This window comes from Haliotis rubra, unplaced genomic scaffold, assembly GCF_003918875.1.
Source record: "Haliotis rubra isolate DU_JTF1 unplaced genomic scaffold, ASM391887v1 Scf1429, whole genome shotgun sequence".
NCBI lineage: Eukaryota > Metazoa > Mollusca > Gastropoda > Lepetellida > Haliotidae > Haliotis > Haliotis rubra.
The window spans coordinates 30,929-48,968 of NW_025765369.1; the positions used below are offsets into that span (position 1 = coordinate 30,929).

General features: G+C 39.2%; 1 protein-coding gene across 1 annotated transcript; it reads right to left on the reverse strand.

The window, feature by feature from the left end:
- Positions 1 to 2,956: 2,956 nt before the first annotated feature.
- Positions 2,957 to 4,186, reverse strand: LOC124269199 (uncharacterized protein F54H12.2-like). The gene has a single exon (XM_046704205.1). The coding sequence runs from the start codon at positions 4,184 to 4,186 to the stop codon at positions 2,957 to 2,959; it is 1,230 nt and encodes a 409-aa protein (XP_046560161.1).
- Positions 4,187 to 18,040: the final 13,854 nt, after the last annotated feature.

Sequence of the window (18,040 nt, forward strand, 5' to 3'; positions counted from 1 at the left end):
CCACAATGTTGGTACCATACAACACTTTTCCACTCTCCAACACCAGTTGCAAATTTTCTGTTAATCCAATGTTTCCAGCTGTAATATTGTTTTTCAAAAAGAACCACATTGACATCAGCTTGCCAACAGAATTTGAAGATGAAATGCCTTGAATGAGTTGATCTGGAACTCGTAACATCACATTAAGATCTGGCTGTAGAGATGAGTCATGCTCTTCACTACCATCACTCACTGTCACTGGACTCACTGGAGGTTTCACTGTCAGATTCACTGTCGGATTCACTGTCGGATTCGCTTTCTCTTGTTCTTGTTTTGACACCAGTCTCTGGTAATTTTCTCTTGTCAAAAGAACCATTGGCTTGGACATGTTGTAGAGTGGTGAGATAACTCCTTATGCAAATAGGTAGAATTGAATGGTGTAAGATGAGGAGTTCACGTTTTCTGTGTCTGCTGACAGCCTTGTTGGCTAACATGCGAATGACCCTCTTGCGACGAGACAGCCAGGTTTTATGTTCATTTGTCACCCATGAGAATATTATACACAAGAGTAAGAATTGATAGGAATTGTTCTGAAGAAGCATGAGTCAGCATAGCTTTTCTCTGAGCAGGATTAGCTTCTGCTAACACTGATAAGAAACTAACATGATGTTTTATCAGCCCACTCATGTTGATGCTGTAGGGTAGCTGTTCCACTTTCAAATGAAGAAACACATCTTTAGTGATTGTTATTTATCTAGACATCCTCTTCATTGTCATCTTCTTTGCACTGGCTACAATCATGTGGAGGATCCCTCTGCCAACTTTCCATCAAATCTTCACCCTTAACAGACACAGAGGTACTGTGTTTTGTGTCTTCATAATCTTGTAAAGTCATAGCCTTTTGGAAAATATTATTAGCAACCGTTCGGTCATTTTCGCTACTGAAGCATTCGTAATCTACCCTTCCATCTGTCCATATATCTTCATCCAGTATGTTGGGGCACAGTCTGTTATTCCACAACAAGTCTTTAATGACTTCCATCCATGAGTCATAGCGATCTTCTATTTGTAAAGCAGCATAATCGTCTCCCCACACTGACACTGTAAACAACATTCTAGAAGCTGTTTCATTCAATGTTGTACCATTCTTTCTGTGTTTTTCAATAATGTCAAACAAACAATTCCTTTCTTTCACTGCATACATTTTGTTTGCTAAAGGAGGCGAGCCAACTGTAGAATGACTGAAGTAAAGTGAACTGGTTGTTATATAGAAAACTATGATGATGAATTCATAGTTGTATGTTTCGGAGCTGCTATCATGTTGATATAACCACAATGTGGAGACAGTCTGAAATGTTCAATCAGAGGATCATCATCTGGTATCCAGGAATGGGCTCGCAGTCTACATTGGAAACAGTAGACTTTATCAGATTGTCCCGTGTAAATAAATCCAGCTTCAGCCATGACTTTAGGTGACTGTTTCATTTGTACTGGCCAAGTCTTGAATGAAGCCAGTCTATCAGTAAACTTTTTTCCATCAGGAGAATTATGTGTTACACCAACACAATCGGTCTCCAAATCAAAGTGTCCACAAACATCCATAGCTCTGTTCAGTTCAGTGGTTGTAAACGAAATGAGGTATCACAGGCATGTATGTGTATATTTAGTGAAGCTATTTCTGTGGTAGGTAGACTGTACACATCTCATCGTCAGTAAATATGTTGGTTCGTAAACGTCCATACTGTTCATCAGCATAAGGTGACACATCTAAGACAAGATAACCATATTTCTTTCCTCCTACTGCATCTTGAAACGATTCAGCAAAATACGTAGCTTGACCTGGAAATACTTGCGATGCTAAAATCTTGTATTCATGTGCTGAACGTGGATTGGACAACAAGACAAAGTAATGTGTGTTCAGTGACATTGTTCTTGCATATTCGCCTTTAGGGTAGACACTTTGCATAATGTTGATCACTGTAATCCCTAAATGATGCGATAGTGTGGTATACAGATCTAAAATCAAAGGACTTTTACACATTTGTTGCATGTAATCATCCAGGACAAGTAAACATTGTTTGTCTGATTCATGAGAATAAGCTTTCAGTTCCTCTTCAGTAGGCAAGTGATCTTGAAATCTAATATTGGAAACACTTTTTTCAAGCTCTGAATAAATGTCTTGCCACACAACATAACAGTAAATAATCAAGTGAGGTGGTGGATCAAACATGGTATCTGCTTGTTTTATAAGACGAGCAGTCCAAACACTTTTACCACTAGAGGATCCACCAGCTACAGAAATTGTAGTAGGCGTATGAAAGGGTAACAGACATTCTTCCATGACGACCTGCACACCTCACCAATGTATTGTACTAGTGAGTTAAAACCTCACATGATTACGTTTTCATACAAAGAACAACTACAGGATTTAAACTAAACTACTTTTTATTAAATGTTTTCGTTCCATGCAACTATAACACATAGTTTCATTGAAAACAGGAAGGAGTACAATATTTAAAATAGTGACAAATATATCGTGATACAATCATATCATTCCAATTCAAGTTTTTTACATCAAACTGATGATAAAAGTGGTGCAAAGTCCAGTTAGCTTTAAATGCACACAACAGATAATACAGACAATATGATCCACAGACATTTGAATCTACTGATTGTAAAGGTATGGTACTGCAGGTGTAGAATTGAACATATGACTTTAAATAGTCATCAAATGTTGTACTGATAGGTTCAGCTAGACTGTCAAACAGTTCTGCTCTGTTTCCTTTCAAATACATAGCAACCCAATGACGGCCATCTTTACTTCTCACATCAGTATTAACAATTAAACCAACACCTCTCATCAACATTGAAGATGTAAGCACAGGTAACATGTCTCTAGCATACACTCCTAAGACATGGTTTCTAAGCACAGGATCGCATTGAATAGCACATAACAATTCAGAGGCTCTCATCTTCTTCACTTGACATACACATTCCTGGCTTGGTCAATTTCTATGCGTGAGGTCCTTTCTGTCATGACAATACAACTCAGTGATTTGGTTAAGGCTGCATTGAACTGAATTTCTAGTGATACATTTCCCCGTCGTACTAGACTGAGATGTTCAGTGCCAGTTTCGTTCAGTTCGAACACAAAAAGGGCACTTCCAAGTAAAAATTCTTTTCTGCTGATGAAGTTACCTTTACTTTCTCTTTTTACATTCACCCCATCAAACAGATTCAGATAGGTATCTGCATCATCTGCACTGGATGATCTCCCAGGGAGACTGACACCATTGACATTCAGAGTAACCTTTTTGATCATACTCAATTTAAAGTTGTATGGGTTCTTCACCAAAGAACCGGTCATACTACTGCTCTCAACAAATGCAACTGTGTATCGATGGGCAACAGGATTTGAGATATTCTCAATTGTGAATGATTCAGTAGACACAGGAATAGTGGTTGATTTGACTTCTGTCTTCACATAGGGATACAGTGCATTGTTTGGTTTCCCATTGGTCTTTTCTTCAAACAAGGTGTTATGAGCCAGAATTAAAGCTGGGTTCACTTTCAGATAACACACTTTAAGTGACGCATCTAAAATGCTTATTTTGTATTTAGTATTAGCAACTCCACTCATAAGACAAAACTGAGGATCGGTTCTGTACAAGGTTACATTCAATTTTACTCCATTAATCAAATAACGATCCATGTTGAACACATCTTCAAACAAATTGCCAACCATTGTGATCTCTTGACTTTTAGCAATGTAGTCACCACGTTTCAACAATCCATCATTACCACCAGCAACAGCATCAGTTGATTCGATGTCATCATTGTCATTACCAGTATCTTTATAGAACAACTGTGATGTTAACTGTGAACTTTTGGCGTCTGCTCCATAATTCAACAATGTCTTTAACATGCTTTTATAGGGATAGTGATTATTTGCACTCGATACCAATTGATTTCCCAGGGACACCGACACTTGAGAGAACAGGGACTGTAAAAACAAGTTGATAGGCCCCACTTTCTCATCCTCAGCCAGTGGAGATGATGTAACATCGTCATGCACCACTTTAAGTTTCACATGTAGTCTTGTTCTCTTCAAATCAATGTACTCGCTACCCTGATTAGGGATAGCAAATTCCAATGGTGACGAGTCGTTGATTTGGCTTAATGGACGTACATCGTTGAAATAGAACATCTCTGTGGTTGTTGTGTAACTTGGAAGCGAAAAAAGAGTTGAGTTGAGTTGAGTTGGGCTTTACGTCACATCGGCATTTTTCCAGCCATATAGTGACGGGAACAAGTTTGCATTAGTAAATATTGTAAGTACATACTCGGAATGAGTTTTGTTTCAAAGACATTTATTGATTACATTGTCATTCAAAAGCAGAAAAAGTCATAACATCAAATTTAAAGGCAGGCGGTTTGTTACATTTCATAGTTACAATTTATGGTTGTTACATTTCACAGTTACAATTTATGATACAGATCAACTTCCCTCAGGTAGTTCAGTATCAGATGGGGCGCTCACGCGTGAGAACAGATCTTTTAGGTTTGTTGCTTCATAATGTGAGTCCCTTGCAGGCGATAAGTCCATGCATTCAAGCAGAATATGCTTGACGGTGAACACCTCATTGCAAGAGACACACATGGGTGGTCCATCCCCATCCGTTTTCAGCAGATAGTCATGTGTAAATCGACTGTGGCCAATACGACATCGTCGTAAAATTACCTCATCACGTCTTGACTGGCAACCCAAGTAGGTATAACCGATTGTTGGCTTCAGTTCATGGAGTTTGTTTCTTCCTACTTGAGTGTCCCACCTTTTTTTGCATCAGGTCCCGAGTATAGCTTTTGATAGTGGGTTTGAAGTCACTGTATGGGATTAGCAGTGGAGATAGGGGCTTTTCGAGAGCTGCTTTTGCTGCAGCATCGGCCTTAGTGTTACCTGCTATGCCGACGTGACCCGGCAACCAGCAGAGGATGATGTCATATTGGCCAGTAGAAAGGTCGTTGTACAGTTCTAATATGTCCAGGATGATTGGGTGACTTGAAGTCACATTTAGAAGTGCTTGAAGGCAGGATAATGAATCTGTAAATACGATGAAGTTTTTGGACTGATTTTGCTGTTGAATGTAGGTCAAAGCTGAGAAGATAGCTTTGGCTTCAGCGGTGAAAATGGAACTGTTGTCGGGGATCCTAGAGGGAGACAGTCTTGGCTCCAATGACTGTAGCGCTGGCAACTTGGCCATCGTCCTTGGATCCGTCTGTGAAAATGGATCTGTGAGTGTTATACATAGAACGTAACTGGTTGTATTCCTGTTGGAACACCAAGGGATTAGTTTCAGACTTTTTGAGTTTGGTGAGGGTGAGATTGACCTGTGGTTTCACCATTTGCCATGGTGGTGAGGATAGAAGTCGGTATGGTGCAATGATGTCGAGATCAATTTTAGCTGCAGTTATGTGGTTTGATCCTGATTCCAAGTGGTGGAACCAGGCTTGGCAGTTTGGGAAATAAGTTTTCATAGAGCGGGTTGAAAACACAATTGTATGCTGGATTGGACTCATTTGAACGTAATTTAGTGATATACTGCAGTGAGAGTTTAATGCGGCGTTGTTCAAGGGAAGGTTCATTGGCCTCTGCATATAGACTGTCTACCGGAGAGGTCCTAAAAGCTCCCAGGCAGAGCCTCAGTCCTTGGTGGTGGATAGAGTCTAATTTTTCTAAATTGCTTTTGCAGGCTCCACCGTAGACAATGGAGCCATAATCTAGTTTACTGCGAACTAATGATCTGTACAAGTGAAGGAGGGTGGTCTGATCCCCTCCCACTCTGTATTTGAAACTACTTTTAGCAAGTCTAGAGCCTTCAAGCACTTGGTTTTCAAATATTTTATGTGTGGTAAGAATGTCAGGTGGCGGTCGAATATGAGTCCAAGGAATTTGGCCTCTTCTACTACCTTGATGGGAGTACCATCTAAAGTTAGGTCTGGATCCTTGTGTGGTTTGTATTTACGACAAAAGTGAATACAATTTGTTTTGGATTTTGAAAACTTAAAACCATTTTCATTGGCCCATTTTGGATTTTGTTAAGGCAGAGTTGTAGCTGCCTTTCTATTGCATGCATGTTCTTACCACGACATGAGATATTGAAGTCATCCACGAAAAGGGACCCATCAACGCAACTGTTCAGGACGTTAGTGAGGCTGTTAATTTTGATGCTAAAAGTGTGACAGACAGGATGCTGCCTTGGGGACGCCCTGATCTTGGTGGAAATAGTCAGACAGTGTGGAACCCACCGAACTTGAAATTGTCTGTTATTTAAAACCGAGATATGAATTGAGGTAGTCTACCCCTCAATCCAAACTCGTGTAAATCTTTTAGGATACCATGTTTCCATGTTGTATCATATGCTTTTCTAAGTCGAAAAAGATAGATACTGCATGTTGTTTGTTGACAATGGAGTTTTTGATAAATGATTCCAGACGCACCAGATGGTCAATGGTACTTCGGTTTTTTCGGAAACCACATTGGAGGTCACTGAGGAGGTTATTGGTCTCCAGGTACCAGATTAATCGATTGTTGACCATGCGCTCCATGGTTTTGCAAACGCAGCTAGTTAGTGATATAGGACGGTAGTTTGAGGGATCAGTATGATCGCGACCGGGTTTTGGTATAGGGATGATAATGGCATTGTGCCATGAAGGGGGAAAGTGTCCGGATGTCCAGATGTCATCAAATATATTTAGGAGTGTTTCCAGGCCTATGTCAGGGAAGCTGATAAGTGTTTCAGAAGCTGATAATGGATTTCATCAGCTCCTGCCGCAGTATCATGAGCTTGTCCTAGGGCAGTACGTAATTCATGGAGGGAAAACGTTTCGTTGTAATCCTCCCCATTATCAGAGTTAAAATTGACTGGTTTCTTTTCTTGATGGGTTTGATATCTCTGGAACTGAGGGTTATAATTTGATGAGGAGGAGTGGTTTGCCAAAGTTTCGCCGAGTTTGTTTGCAATTTCAGATTTATTTGTTAGAAGGGAGTCACCATCTTTCAGGTGGTGAACTCCTGATTTTGACCCTTTGCCCTTGATCTTTTGAATCATGTTCCACACCTTGGACATGGGTGTGCGGGAGTTGATTTTGGACACATATTTCCTCCATGACCGGCGTTTAGTTTGTTTGAAGGTACGTTTTGCCCTGGCATTTGTCATTTTAACAGCATTCAGGTTATGCACTGTAGGATGTTGTCGGAAATATTTTTCCGCCTTCTTCCTATTTTTCCTAGCTTGTTTGCAGTTTGTATCAAACCATGGTTTTTGCGTATGTCTTGCGGTTTGCAGAGGACTTAGGAATACTTTTGTCTCCGATGGCATTTAGGACGTCTGAAAATAGTTCCATGGGGTCAGGAACATTCCTGAAGTTGTCCGGCTTAAGTTTTTCTGAACATAGGGTTTGGAATAAGGGCCAGTTGGCCTTAGTAAAGTTCCATCTTGTTGATGGTGGTTCATCCGTGGGGTTGATAGGAGTAAGAATTGTTGGGAAGTGGTCGCTTCCACAAAGGTCGTCATGGACCGACCATTCAAACTCATTTAAAAGATTAGAATCTGTAAGTGATAGATCGAGAGCAGAGTATGATCCAGTGGCAGGATGGAGGTAGGTGTTTGATCCATCGTTGAAGATGCATACATCATTATTGGAGAGAAACTCCTCAAGGATCTTTCCCTTACTATTTGTATCATTACTCCCCCATAGGGGGTTATGGCCGTTGAAGTCGCCCATGATTATGCAGGGTTTTGGGAGTTGATCGTATAAGTTCTGAAGATCTGATAGGCGGACAGTTGAGGTGGGAGGAGATAGAGGGAACATAGTGTAAACCCTATGTTCAGAGTTATGCGGACAGCAACAGTTTGTAGGTTGGTGTTAAGTGGAACAGGGCTATGGAGGATGCCCTGCCTCACCAGGATAGAAGTGCCTCCTGTAGCTTTTACACCGGGAGGAGAAAAGGAGTGGTAGGGACTGTACCGACGGATGTCAAATTTATCGGTCCTTTTAGGTAGGTTTCTTGGAGACAAAACGCAGATGGTTTGAAGTCTTGAATCAATAACTGTAATTCATTATAATTATTCTTAAGTCCTCTGCAATTCCATTGGATCATGTTTTGTGGATTCATGGTGCTTCCACTGGTGACATGTCACGTGAGCGAGAAAGCGTTTGATGAACTCTTATTGGTGTCTGGTGGAGATGGAGTTACCTCCATATCCAGAGGGCCAAAGGAGTTATGGACCTCGATGGGGGCCTCTGAGGGAGAGGTGGCCTTTGGTTTTGTGTTTGGCGGTTGTTCGAGTTGCTTTAGTCTCTCTAGCCTCTTTTTTCCCTTTTCTGCGCAGTTTCTGTCTCTGGTTTTGGCATTTGTTCCGGCGTTTGTGATTCAGAAGTTTTGACTTTTGGCGTTGGAGATGGAGTGGCTGAGATAGGCTGAGTTGTGTTGAGTTCAGTTGGCTGAGAAGACGTGACCCATGTCAGGTCGGTCTGACATGAGATGGTTGCAGTAGTGATGGTAGGACGGGAGACAGCAGCAGAGTAGGTGATGGCTGAAGGGGCTGCAGTTAGACTTGCAACCCTCTTCTTTGCTTCGTGAAAGGAGATATTTTCTTTGTGCTTTCAACTGAAGGTCCTTCTTTTCTTTTCACTGTATGAGATGGTATTACTTTAGCTGATAATTTTCCATTGTGGTATTGCTGGTGACTTGTGCTCAGTTTCTTGAAGTAATGTTTCCAATTTTCATAGTGAGGTACATAGAGAGGATAGTCTTCCATCTTAACTTGCAAATGGATATCGCTGTAAGTGAAGTGTTGCACTAGTCTCCTCACTCAAGAATGACAAGGCCACTTCATCACTGGGTTTTATAACAATTTCTATGACAGGTGATTCTTTCAATACCACATGAATATTATATTCGTTTGCAAAAGTGAAGTTAGGTCCCAACCTCAAGTCAATGCATCTCAGCAATGGTAACTGAGCATCTCCTACCAGTGAACTATCACACAAGTTGCACAGTATGTTTACATATGGATCTTGGATTTTGTCCACATCAGTCAGTTTCCCAAAATTCAACTCTGTTAATGAAACAACCCAAAATCCATCCAACACCAGTCTTTGATTCAGTTTCACACGGAAATGATAGGGGCTGTTGTCCTTATAATAGTTTTCTTTTGAATCTGAAGACTTAAGGAAAATATATTTCTCCATCACAAATATTTCAACTGACTTTCCTCCACAAAAGAATCAAACGTACTTGGCCATCCTAACCATCGCACAAGAACATAGGTTTTACCTCCTCTACGTTGACGTTTCAGGATTTTTTCCACCTGCCACTCAATGTCCTCACCTTTGTTTACTTTTTGAAGTTCTTGAGTATAAAATGTTCCTTTAATTGGTTGATCATGAAAGTCTCTAATTCTGTACAAGGGTATTTCTTGCCTTTTGTAGTGATGAGCTATTTTGAACAATTCTTGAGTCCAGCGTAAATCAAGTTCTTTACTGAATGGTTTCCTCAGATATGGAATGCGAACAATATCTCCAACCTTATATTTGAATTTCTTCACTACATACTTGGATTTACTCTTGAGGTGTTTCCTCAAAGGTTTGACATATAGGTGATGCCATACTTTCAATTCATTGCTTTTATTCACTTGTGCTGGTGATAAATAAGGCAGTGATGAATGTAAAGTGTGATTGTAATTCTGTACCAGTTGAGGCAATATAGAAAGGTATTCTTTGGTGTTGTTATGTGTCATATAACGCGTGATCAAAGATTTCAGTGTTCTGTTGAACGTTCCACATAATTGCTTTTAATGTTTTCATTACGTGTGATGATGTGGGTGATGTTTTCCTTTTTCAAAAATGATTCAAATTCTCCTCGAAACTCAGATCCTGCATCAGTACGAACTTTCTTTGCTCGTCTTGATTTGAGTATCTTTTTGAAAGATTTCACCACTTTAAGCGGTCTCTTATTCTCCAAAGGCGAGACAAAAGCATAGCGTGAAAGAATGTCCACGACTACCAACAGATATCTGACACCATCATTCCATTTCATGTACCTTGTCATATCTGCTAAATCTGCATCAAACATTTCATTCATTGTATTAACTCTTACTTTCATCCTTTTAAATTTATGTCTAACTGGTTTGTGTAAACTGTAAGCATCTTGCTCATTCACAAACCGTTTCACCTTCCTCAACCTGATATTGTGTTGCTTGTTTTTTTTCAATTCATCACGCAGTTTAGATGGACCATAGAAAGCACCTGGGTTTTGTGGGTTGAAATAATACTTTTCTAATGCACTGTTCTTCTTTCGAGAACTCATGATGAATTGAAACAAGGCAATGTGTTGAACAAGATTTTATACAACTAAAAAAGAAGTGAACAGAATTTATTTCACCACAGAAAATTCTATACATAACAACATCAGTTGAACATAGCAATCATCATACACAATAAGATAAGAACCAATGATCGTCATCTCAGTCATATGTCTTCTGTTGGAATGCAACAACTTATACTGTGAGGATATGTCCATGAAAGTCCTGAGATATCATGTCATCCACCATCCCTCTGGATCATGATAACACATACAGTTCATCAGATCCATACAACATACATGACACCGAACCTGTCCACTATTGCAACTGATATATCGCAACATATTATTATGACAGCATACACTACAATTCTTTTGAAGAGGAGTTAGTTTGTGTTCTTCATAAGGATCATCCTCTACTGCATTTGACTCTTGTTGCTCAATATCTTCCATAAGCTGATTGTAATCCTGCCACCAGTCGTTTGGGGTAGTAGATTGACAGTCGGCTACGAGAGTGTCTTCATCCACAAACGAGTTGACTTCACTGGAAACATCCAGGTTAGCTTCAGTTGGAGGAGGTGAAATAGGTTCTATAACAAGCGATGGTTGACTTGAGTTCTTGTCCATTACCCTACCAACAAAAAGAAAAGAAAAAGATATGAATATATAACAAAAATTGTTGATGTTACAAATTAAATAGATAGAACACAGTCGCATGTAACACAAATATATACTTACTTTGCTTTCTTAACCTGCTGTTTCTTTGGTTTCTTCACACTGGGCTGAAACAGATCATCCTCCATTTTTCTGCTTCTCTTCTTTTTCTTAGCAACAACTGTTTTCTGTGTTGTTGCTGTCTCTGAAGTTTGCTCTTGAGCAGAGGAGAAAGATCCTATGAGATGAGTGTAATCCGTCAACCATTTCAAGAAAGCAGGTGACATTGGTTGAAGTTTCCCCTTCTAAGGCTTTGGTCTTCTCCAACATATCCATATAGATGGTTTTGTACAACTCACTCGATCTCATCATAACTTCATGTAGATAAACCTGACTATCAAGAATATCCTTTACTTTCAGAAATGTATCATCAAATGTCTCCTCTGAGGAAAAAGCAACACGTTTCACATCCACACTTTTCTGTGCCATCATAGAGAATATGTAGGAGATAGACGATTTTCAACACCTTCTTGCCCCAAGTTGGTGATAAAACTGATTTGAAATTGCTAAAACGTTTGAGTGTAAGATAGGATTGTAGAGAATGGTTTGTCTGATTGGTTTATGTGTAATACACATTCAGTTTGATTGGTTAAGAGATATGGAATGATGAGAATTTTGCTTCAAGCGATTGAAATAGATGCAAATATGTGATGTCATTATAAACAATTCTGTGATAATATTTGAAATTTGTTAAGATAAGAATTTGGTTTTGTATAGAAGGAATGTGTATTGTGTAAATGTGGCACTTATGGAATGTGAGTTAGCGCACCTGTATATACCTGAGGGGCAGCTGTAGGAATGACGTTTCACCTCTATGGTTACTCCTACGCTCCTTAAGGAATGTCTTTGTCCTGCTCTATGCTCCTTAAGGAATTTCTTTTGAGCCTGTAGGAATTTCTTTTGTTGTAACAACTGAACCTATGGAATGTCATTCATAATGTAATGAACCTACATTCTTTAAGGCTGAGCCTGTAGGAATTTCTTTTGTTTGGTTCAGGAATGCTATTGTTTGGGTGAGGAATTCTTTTGTGTGGGTATGACGAATGCTATTGTATGTGTATGGCAGATTACTTATTACCTACTCTTGTCTGCTGATTTCTGTGGAAAATGTTTTACACACTGTCTCAGCGAATAATACTCACTATGGGTTATTATGAACAATGAGCAATTGTAACATACTGTTCATTTTATATGAGGTCAGACTTGTTAATATTACGAATTACAGAATGTCGTCTTCTGTCTATAGTATGTATGTTAATAATCAAAGAAATATAACATGTAATACGTATCATCACAACGTGATGTCTAAGAACAAACATTCCACTGTGACCGTATGACGTATATAAGAGTAGTAATTTCCAGCCATTTTATTCGACATGGCTTCTCAAAGCAACATCGTTTCTTCTACTACTTCGAATGATAGTGAACAGGATGAATTACCATGGTTTGTAGATTTCAATAGTCTTATAGCCATGAATCCTGTTCAAGTTAAACAAATTGATTCGTCAACTGTAACACGAAGACAATACTCATGCAGTCATTGCCCTTACAAAACCATAAACAGAACAGATTTCGCACATCATGTATGGTGTCACTTACGATATTTAAATGAGAGGGTGTCCATGTCTACAAGTCTGGTTTGCTTGAACCCAGATGTGTAAAACACACACACACACACACAAACACGAAAAAGAGCTTCCAAGCGGAGGCTCGCTTTTACATAACAGATAATACCCTTAATTATGAGGGTGATATACTCGCGTTGCTCTGCACATTCATGTTGTAAGACTCACACGCTATTCAATATGAGGGTTACACATTTCATTTACTCGTTTTCTCGCTGTAAGAGAGTTTGTATATGTATGTTCGATATAGGACACTGCCTAAGTAAAGACCGCTTAGCTAAACAGACCGGATAAGTAAACACTTTTATATGGTCCCGGCAAATTTCTTCATTAATTATCACTATTAGAGTCTGGTTAACTAAACTCGGATAAGTAAACAATACCGCTTCACTAAAGGTCTTCTCAAGGTCCATTGAAGTAAATTACTTTACAAAAGAGACTGGATAACTAGCTTTATAGCAAATGTTTCTGAGATATATTTAGAATAGTCGATTTAATACGTATCGCATCACAGTTCTAGAATTCAAAATTTGTTTCAACATTTCAAATGGTGTAATATTGACCATTCTAAATTTATTTCAGAAACAAAACTTACTAAAATAAGTTCATAACACAAATTTCGCACTTGGTTTTCATTTATTGCGCAAATTTCACTTTTATTTTACTGTTAAATTTCAGTCACCGATATCAAGTCTATTAACAAACTCCTCTCCATCCACTACTAGCACACCTACATCCTCGCCTACTCCTAACACACCCATATCCTCGCCTACTCCTCACACACCCACCTCTTCATCCACTGCTGACACACCCACATCTCCTCCTATTCCTCACACATCAATCACTCCATCCACCGCCGAGTCACCTACACCTACACCTCTTCATCCACCGCTAGCACGTCCACATCTCCGTTTACTACTTTCTCAATCACAAATCAACCCTCGTCATCTACCAACACGTTTACTCACTCTGTTACATCCACCACTAATTATACCTTCAATACCTCTGCTGGACCTTGCAGCAGGTATTTCATTTTATGTTTCATATTCGCAATTGTTTATGTAAGAAAATCGATTAAATCTAAATTAACATGTGTCAATACAAATGACCCATGCACACTTAAAAGTGATAATGAAACAGAACTGTCTGATATTGTAGTGCTGCCTTTGTTTCAAATGAGGTATAGTTAAAGAGCTTCAAGTAACCTGGAGCGTCGAATGGGAGAGCATGTTTAACAAGACGACCATGTCTGAGAATGTGTAGGATATATCCCTGTCACACACCAAAACCGGATCAAGCGGTTCTTTATTAGTAAAAAGTGAATGAAGATAATTGGTGCTATGCTTTGAGCATCTGTAATATTGTTATGGTTTACAAATTAAAAATATATTACGCAACAGACAGGCTTCGGATGATCCTATTATTGTTGAATCGTGCATTCACATTTTAATATCACAACTAATCTTTTCTACAATTTGTTAATTTCTCAGCCTACTCCTCAATCGATCTGGAATCCACCAGCGACGACAACACTTTAGAATTGGAATTGGATCACTTACAAGGTAATGTATGAATATACTCGACAGTCCGGCTTAATTATCAATCGAATCAGTTGTTTAACCTTAACATTCTAATCATGGCATATGTGTTATGTCATGTTGACTCATGCGCACTAGTCCATAATGGTTCTGACAGGGTGGGCTTCATAACATGACGTTTCATAAGTGATAGAAGAATATCATATTTAGATTTTCTACTTAGATTTGTTTTCAGGTTTACATAGTTTCCTCAAGAAGGTTTATGTTCACCATATTACCCCTTTGAATCACTAAAGTATTTATCGTTTCAGGGCAAGTCACAGATACCGATCACCATATACAGGAAAAGGATTTCCATCGCTTGTCTCCATCGTGCTGGACGCAGTCGAAATCAAGACAGAGAAGCGAGTCAACGTCAGTTCACGGAAATGGTGGAGCGTCGCATGAACAAGTTCCTGACTGTGAATAACAAAGAAACCTCCCACGCTACACCTCCGACCTGGAATGACGATGCCATTGAAGAAACCTGACAACCAACGCCGTCATGTTCGTCACAGGCAGTCACACAACCACATTCACAGGTGGTTAAAGCGCAGGTGCACCGCAAGACAGACAAAAGAAGTCCCTTGAGGTATCTGCAGTCTCTTACCCCACCATCAAGTGACTGAGCTATTCAGTTAGTATGAACGCGTGAGGTTAATTAAAGTTGAAACACTTTCCATCACGAACAGTGTTTTCACTGACCTACCTATCACCAAGGTTTTGATATCAGTCATTTGAATGTTCATAACTTCTTAAAACATGTGGACAGTATATTAATAACTCGGGCATAACGATCTTTTCACTATTTTCTGTCTTGCAATCCCTTTGAATATACACCCTTCACGACTTGTAGTTTTGTAGAAATATATCTCACGATTCTCATTTTCAAAGCTGCGACTTTCCTGTATATAAGAAGTGAATAAAATCATATTGGTCAAACGCTAAGGCTTATCTATTGATTTCACCTTCTGCTAACGGAAACGATAAAATATCTTTTTGTTCTAGTCATATCTCATTCGAAAATTTGAGAGATACCTTTGATTTTATTTTTTCAAAACTTGTAACACACCAACATAATTATTCTTTTTCCGTGTATGAGACAATTCAATTTTGCTCTTTTCAAAATTGTTGTGTGACGTTAACGGTAAATCTATTAACTTGGGATGTAGAAATTTCAGATGAAAATTTTACAAGAATTTGTCTCACAAAAAACAAATTTAAAGAAATTTACTTAGGTCTTCTTGAATTTCAAGTTTACCAAACCACTCAACTGATCCTGAATGCATAGAGGTAAGTGAATTTCATCAAATGTTCCATTTGGAGCGTAAATATGTTATCGTTTATATATATATATACACGATTGTATTGTTATCTATGCATATACGAGACACAATGTCACGGAACTATCTCATTTGTCGCGTCTATATGACATAGTTACATTGAAGTCGCTTAAGCATCGGCTATCTTGGCTGAAACCAAGCTTAAGTTATTGTCACATGAACTAGATGCTTATTATTATTATTATTCATTTTATTTTTTATTTTATTTTTTTTCATATCCAGACTTTCATATCTTTTGTTATTATGTTATGTTTTGAAACTATTGATCAAACGCTATGGCTTATCTATTTATTTCACCTTCTGCTTTGGGATATGATTTCGCTATAGTTAAAGCAAACCATTGAATATCTTTTGTTCTGCGCATATTTCATTCGAACATTTGACAGATACCTTCACATTTATTTTTTCAAAACTTGTATTACATCAAAATAATAATTATCCTTTTTCGTTGTATGAGTCACTTCAACTCTGTCCTTTGCAAAATTGTTCTGTGACCTTAAAAGTAAATTTACTAACCTGGGATGTAGAAATTTCAGATGAAAATTTTACAAGAATTTGTCTCACAAAAAACAAATTTAAAGAAATTTACTTAGGTCTTCTTGAATTTCAAGTTTACCAAACCACTCAACTGATCCTGAATGCATAGAGGTAAGTGAATTTCATCAAATGTTCCATTTGGAGCGTAAATATGTTATCGTTTATATATATACACTCCTCACAAAAAGTTAAGCAACAAGTATTTTTTTCCACATATTTTCTTCATGGGTATATGAAGTTATTACTTGGCATATAAGCCATGCAGGAGAACCCTTTACGATTGATGAACTGAAAGCATTTCCCATATTGTTTTTCTGATAACATTGTTAGCACCGCCTGAACGCAACCACCCTCAAAACTCACAAATGCATGGAACACATGTGCTATACACGTCGCACATGCGTTCTGATTGCGTTAAAACTGCCAGCAACGACAAATTGTTGACAGTAACATTTGAGAAATGGCTAGGCGTCACTTGACACCAATTGAAGTTGCTCAAATTGTTGGAATGGTGCAGGGGGGTCAGACCCAGAGTGCTGTTGCCAACCATTTCAATGTTCATCGAAGCGTCATCTCCAGAGCGATCACTCGTCACCAACAGACCGGATTGATGACTGAGAGACCACGCTCAGGTCGTCCAAGGGTGACAACTCCCAGAGAGGACCGATACTTGGCCACCCTAGCCCGGCGGAACAGGTTCACCACAGCCAGATCTCTCCAGAATGACCTCCAGAGAGTTGTTGGGAACAGAATCTCCACACAGACAGTGAGGAACAGACTCCATGCTGAAGGTCTCAGGTCCCGAAGACCAATGCAACGTATCCCACTGCCTGCACACCATCGTCAACAGAGACTGAATTGGGCTAACCAACGACGTAACTGGAGAGTCAATCGCTGGCGTAATGTTCTCTTCACAGATGAGTCAAGATTCTGTCTGGACTTCAATGGTGGTAGGGCTCGTGTGTGGAGAAACCGTAACGAACGATACGCCAACTGTACGATTGCTGAACATGATCAGTATGGAGGTGGGAGTTTGATGATCTGGGCAGGAATCCAAGTTGGACGACGAACTGATCTTGTGGTCATCAGACGAGGTACCATGACAGGTGTGAGGTACCGAGACGAAATTGTCACACCTGTGATCATTCCGTGGGCTCAGCAAGCAGGTCCTAACTTCATCTTCATGGATGACAATGCCCGTCCACATCGAGCAAGAGTTGTCACTGATGTTCTTCAGACCAACAACATCACCCATATGGACTGGCCTGCAAGGTCTCCTGACCTGAATCCTATTGAACATGCTTGGGACATCCTCGGAAGGCGTGTGTACGGCCTCCACGTTCGTCCTCAGACTCTGGATCAGCTTGAACAGGCATTGCGGAGAGAATGGCAGAACATTCCACAACAGACTCTAGACAGACTCATCTGGTCAATGCCTAGACGTCTTGAAGCGTGTATTCAGGTCAATGGTGGCCATACACGTTATTAAACTTTGGATCAGTGCTCAAAACTGACAGTAAAAGTGTTTTCAGACATTTTCATACCCTGATGCAACACATTTTGCACGGCTTTTTTCAGTGACACTGTTTTTGATGATTTGCAAGTCAGTTATTGTTCAATGAATTTTGATTTCTTTGTTGGAAAAGTGTGTGGATATGCTTTATCTTTGTTATGTTTGATTAAGTTGTAATGATCATGAGTAAAGGCATATGTACTGACCAAAAATACACTTGTTGCTTAATTTTTTGTGAGGAGTATATATATACACGATTGTATTGTTATCTATGCACGTCGATTGTCATCGTCAATGGAAAACAGTGCGTTGGTGAGTATTTTAGGCATGTGTTTTTTTCATACTCCGACTTTCATATCTTTTGTTATGTTATGTTTTTTGTGCTT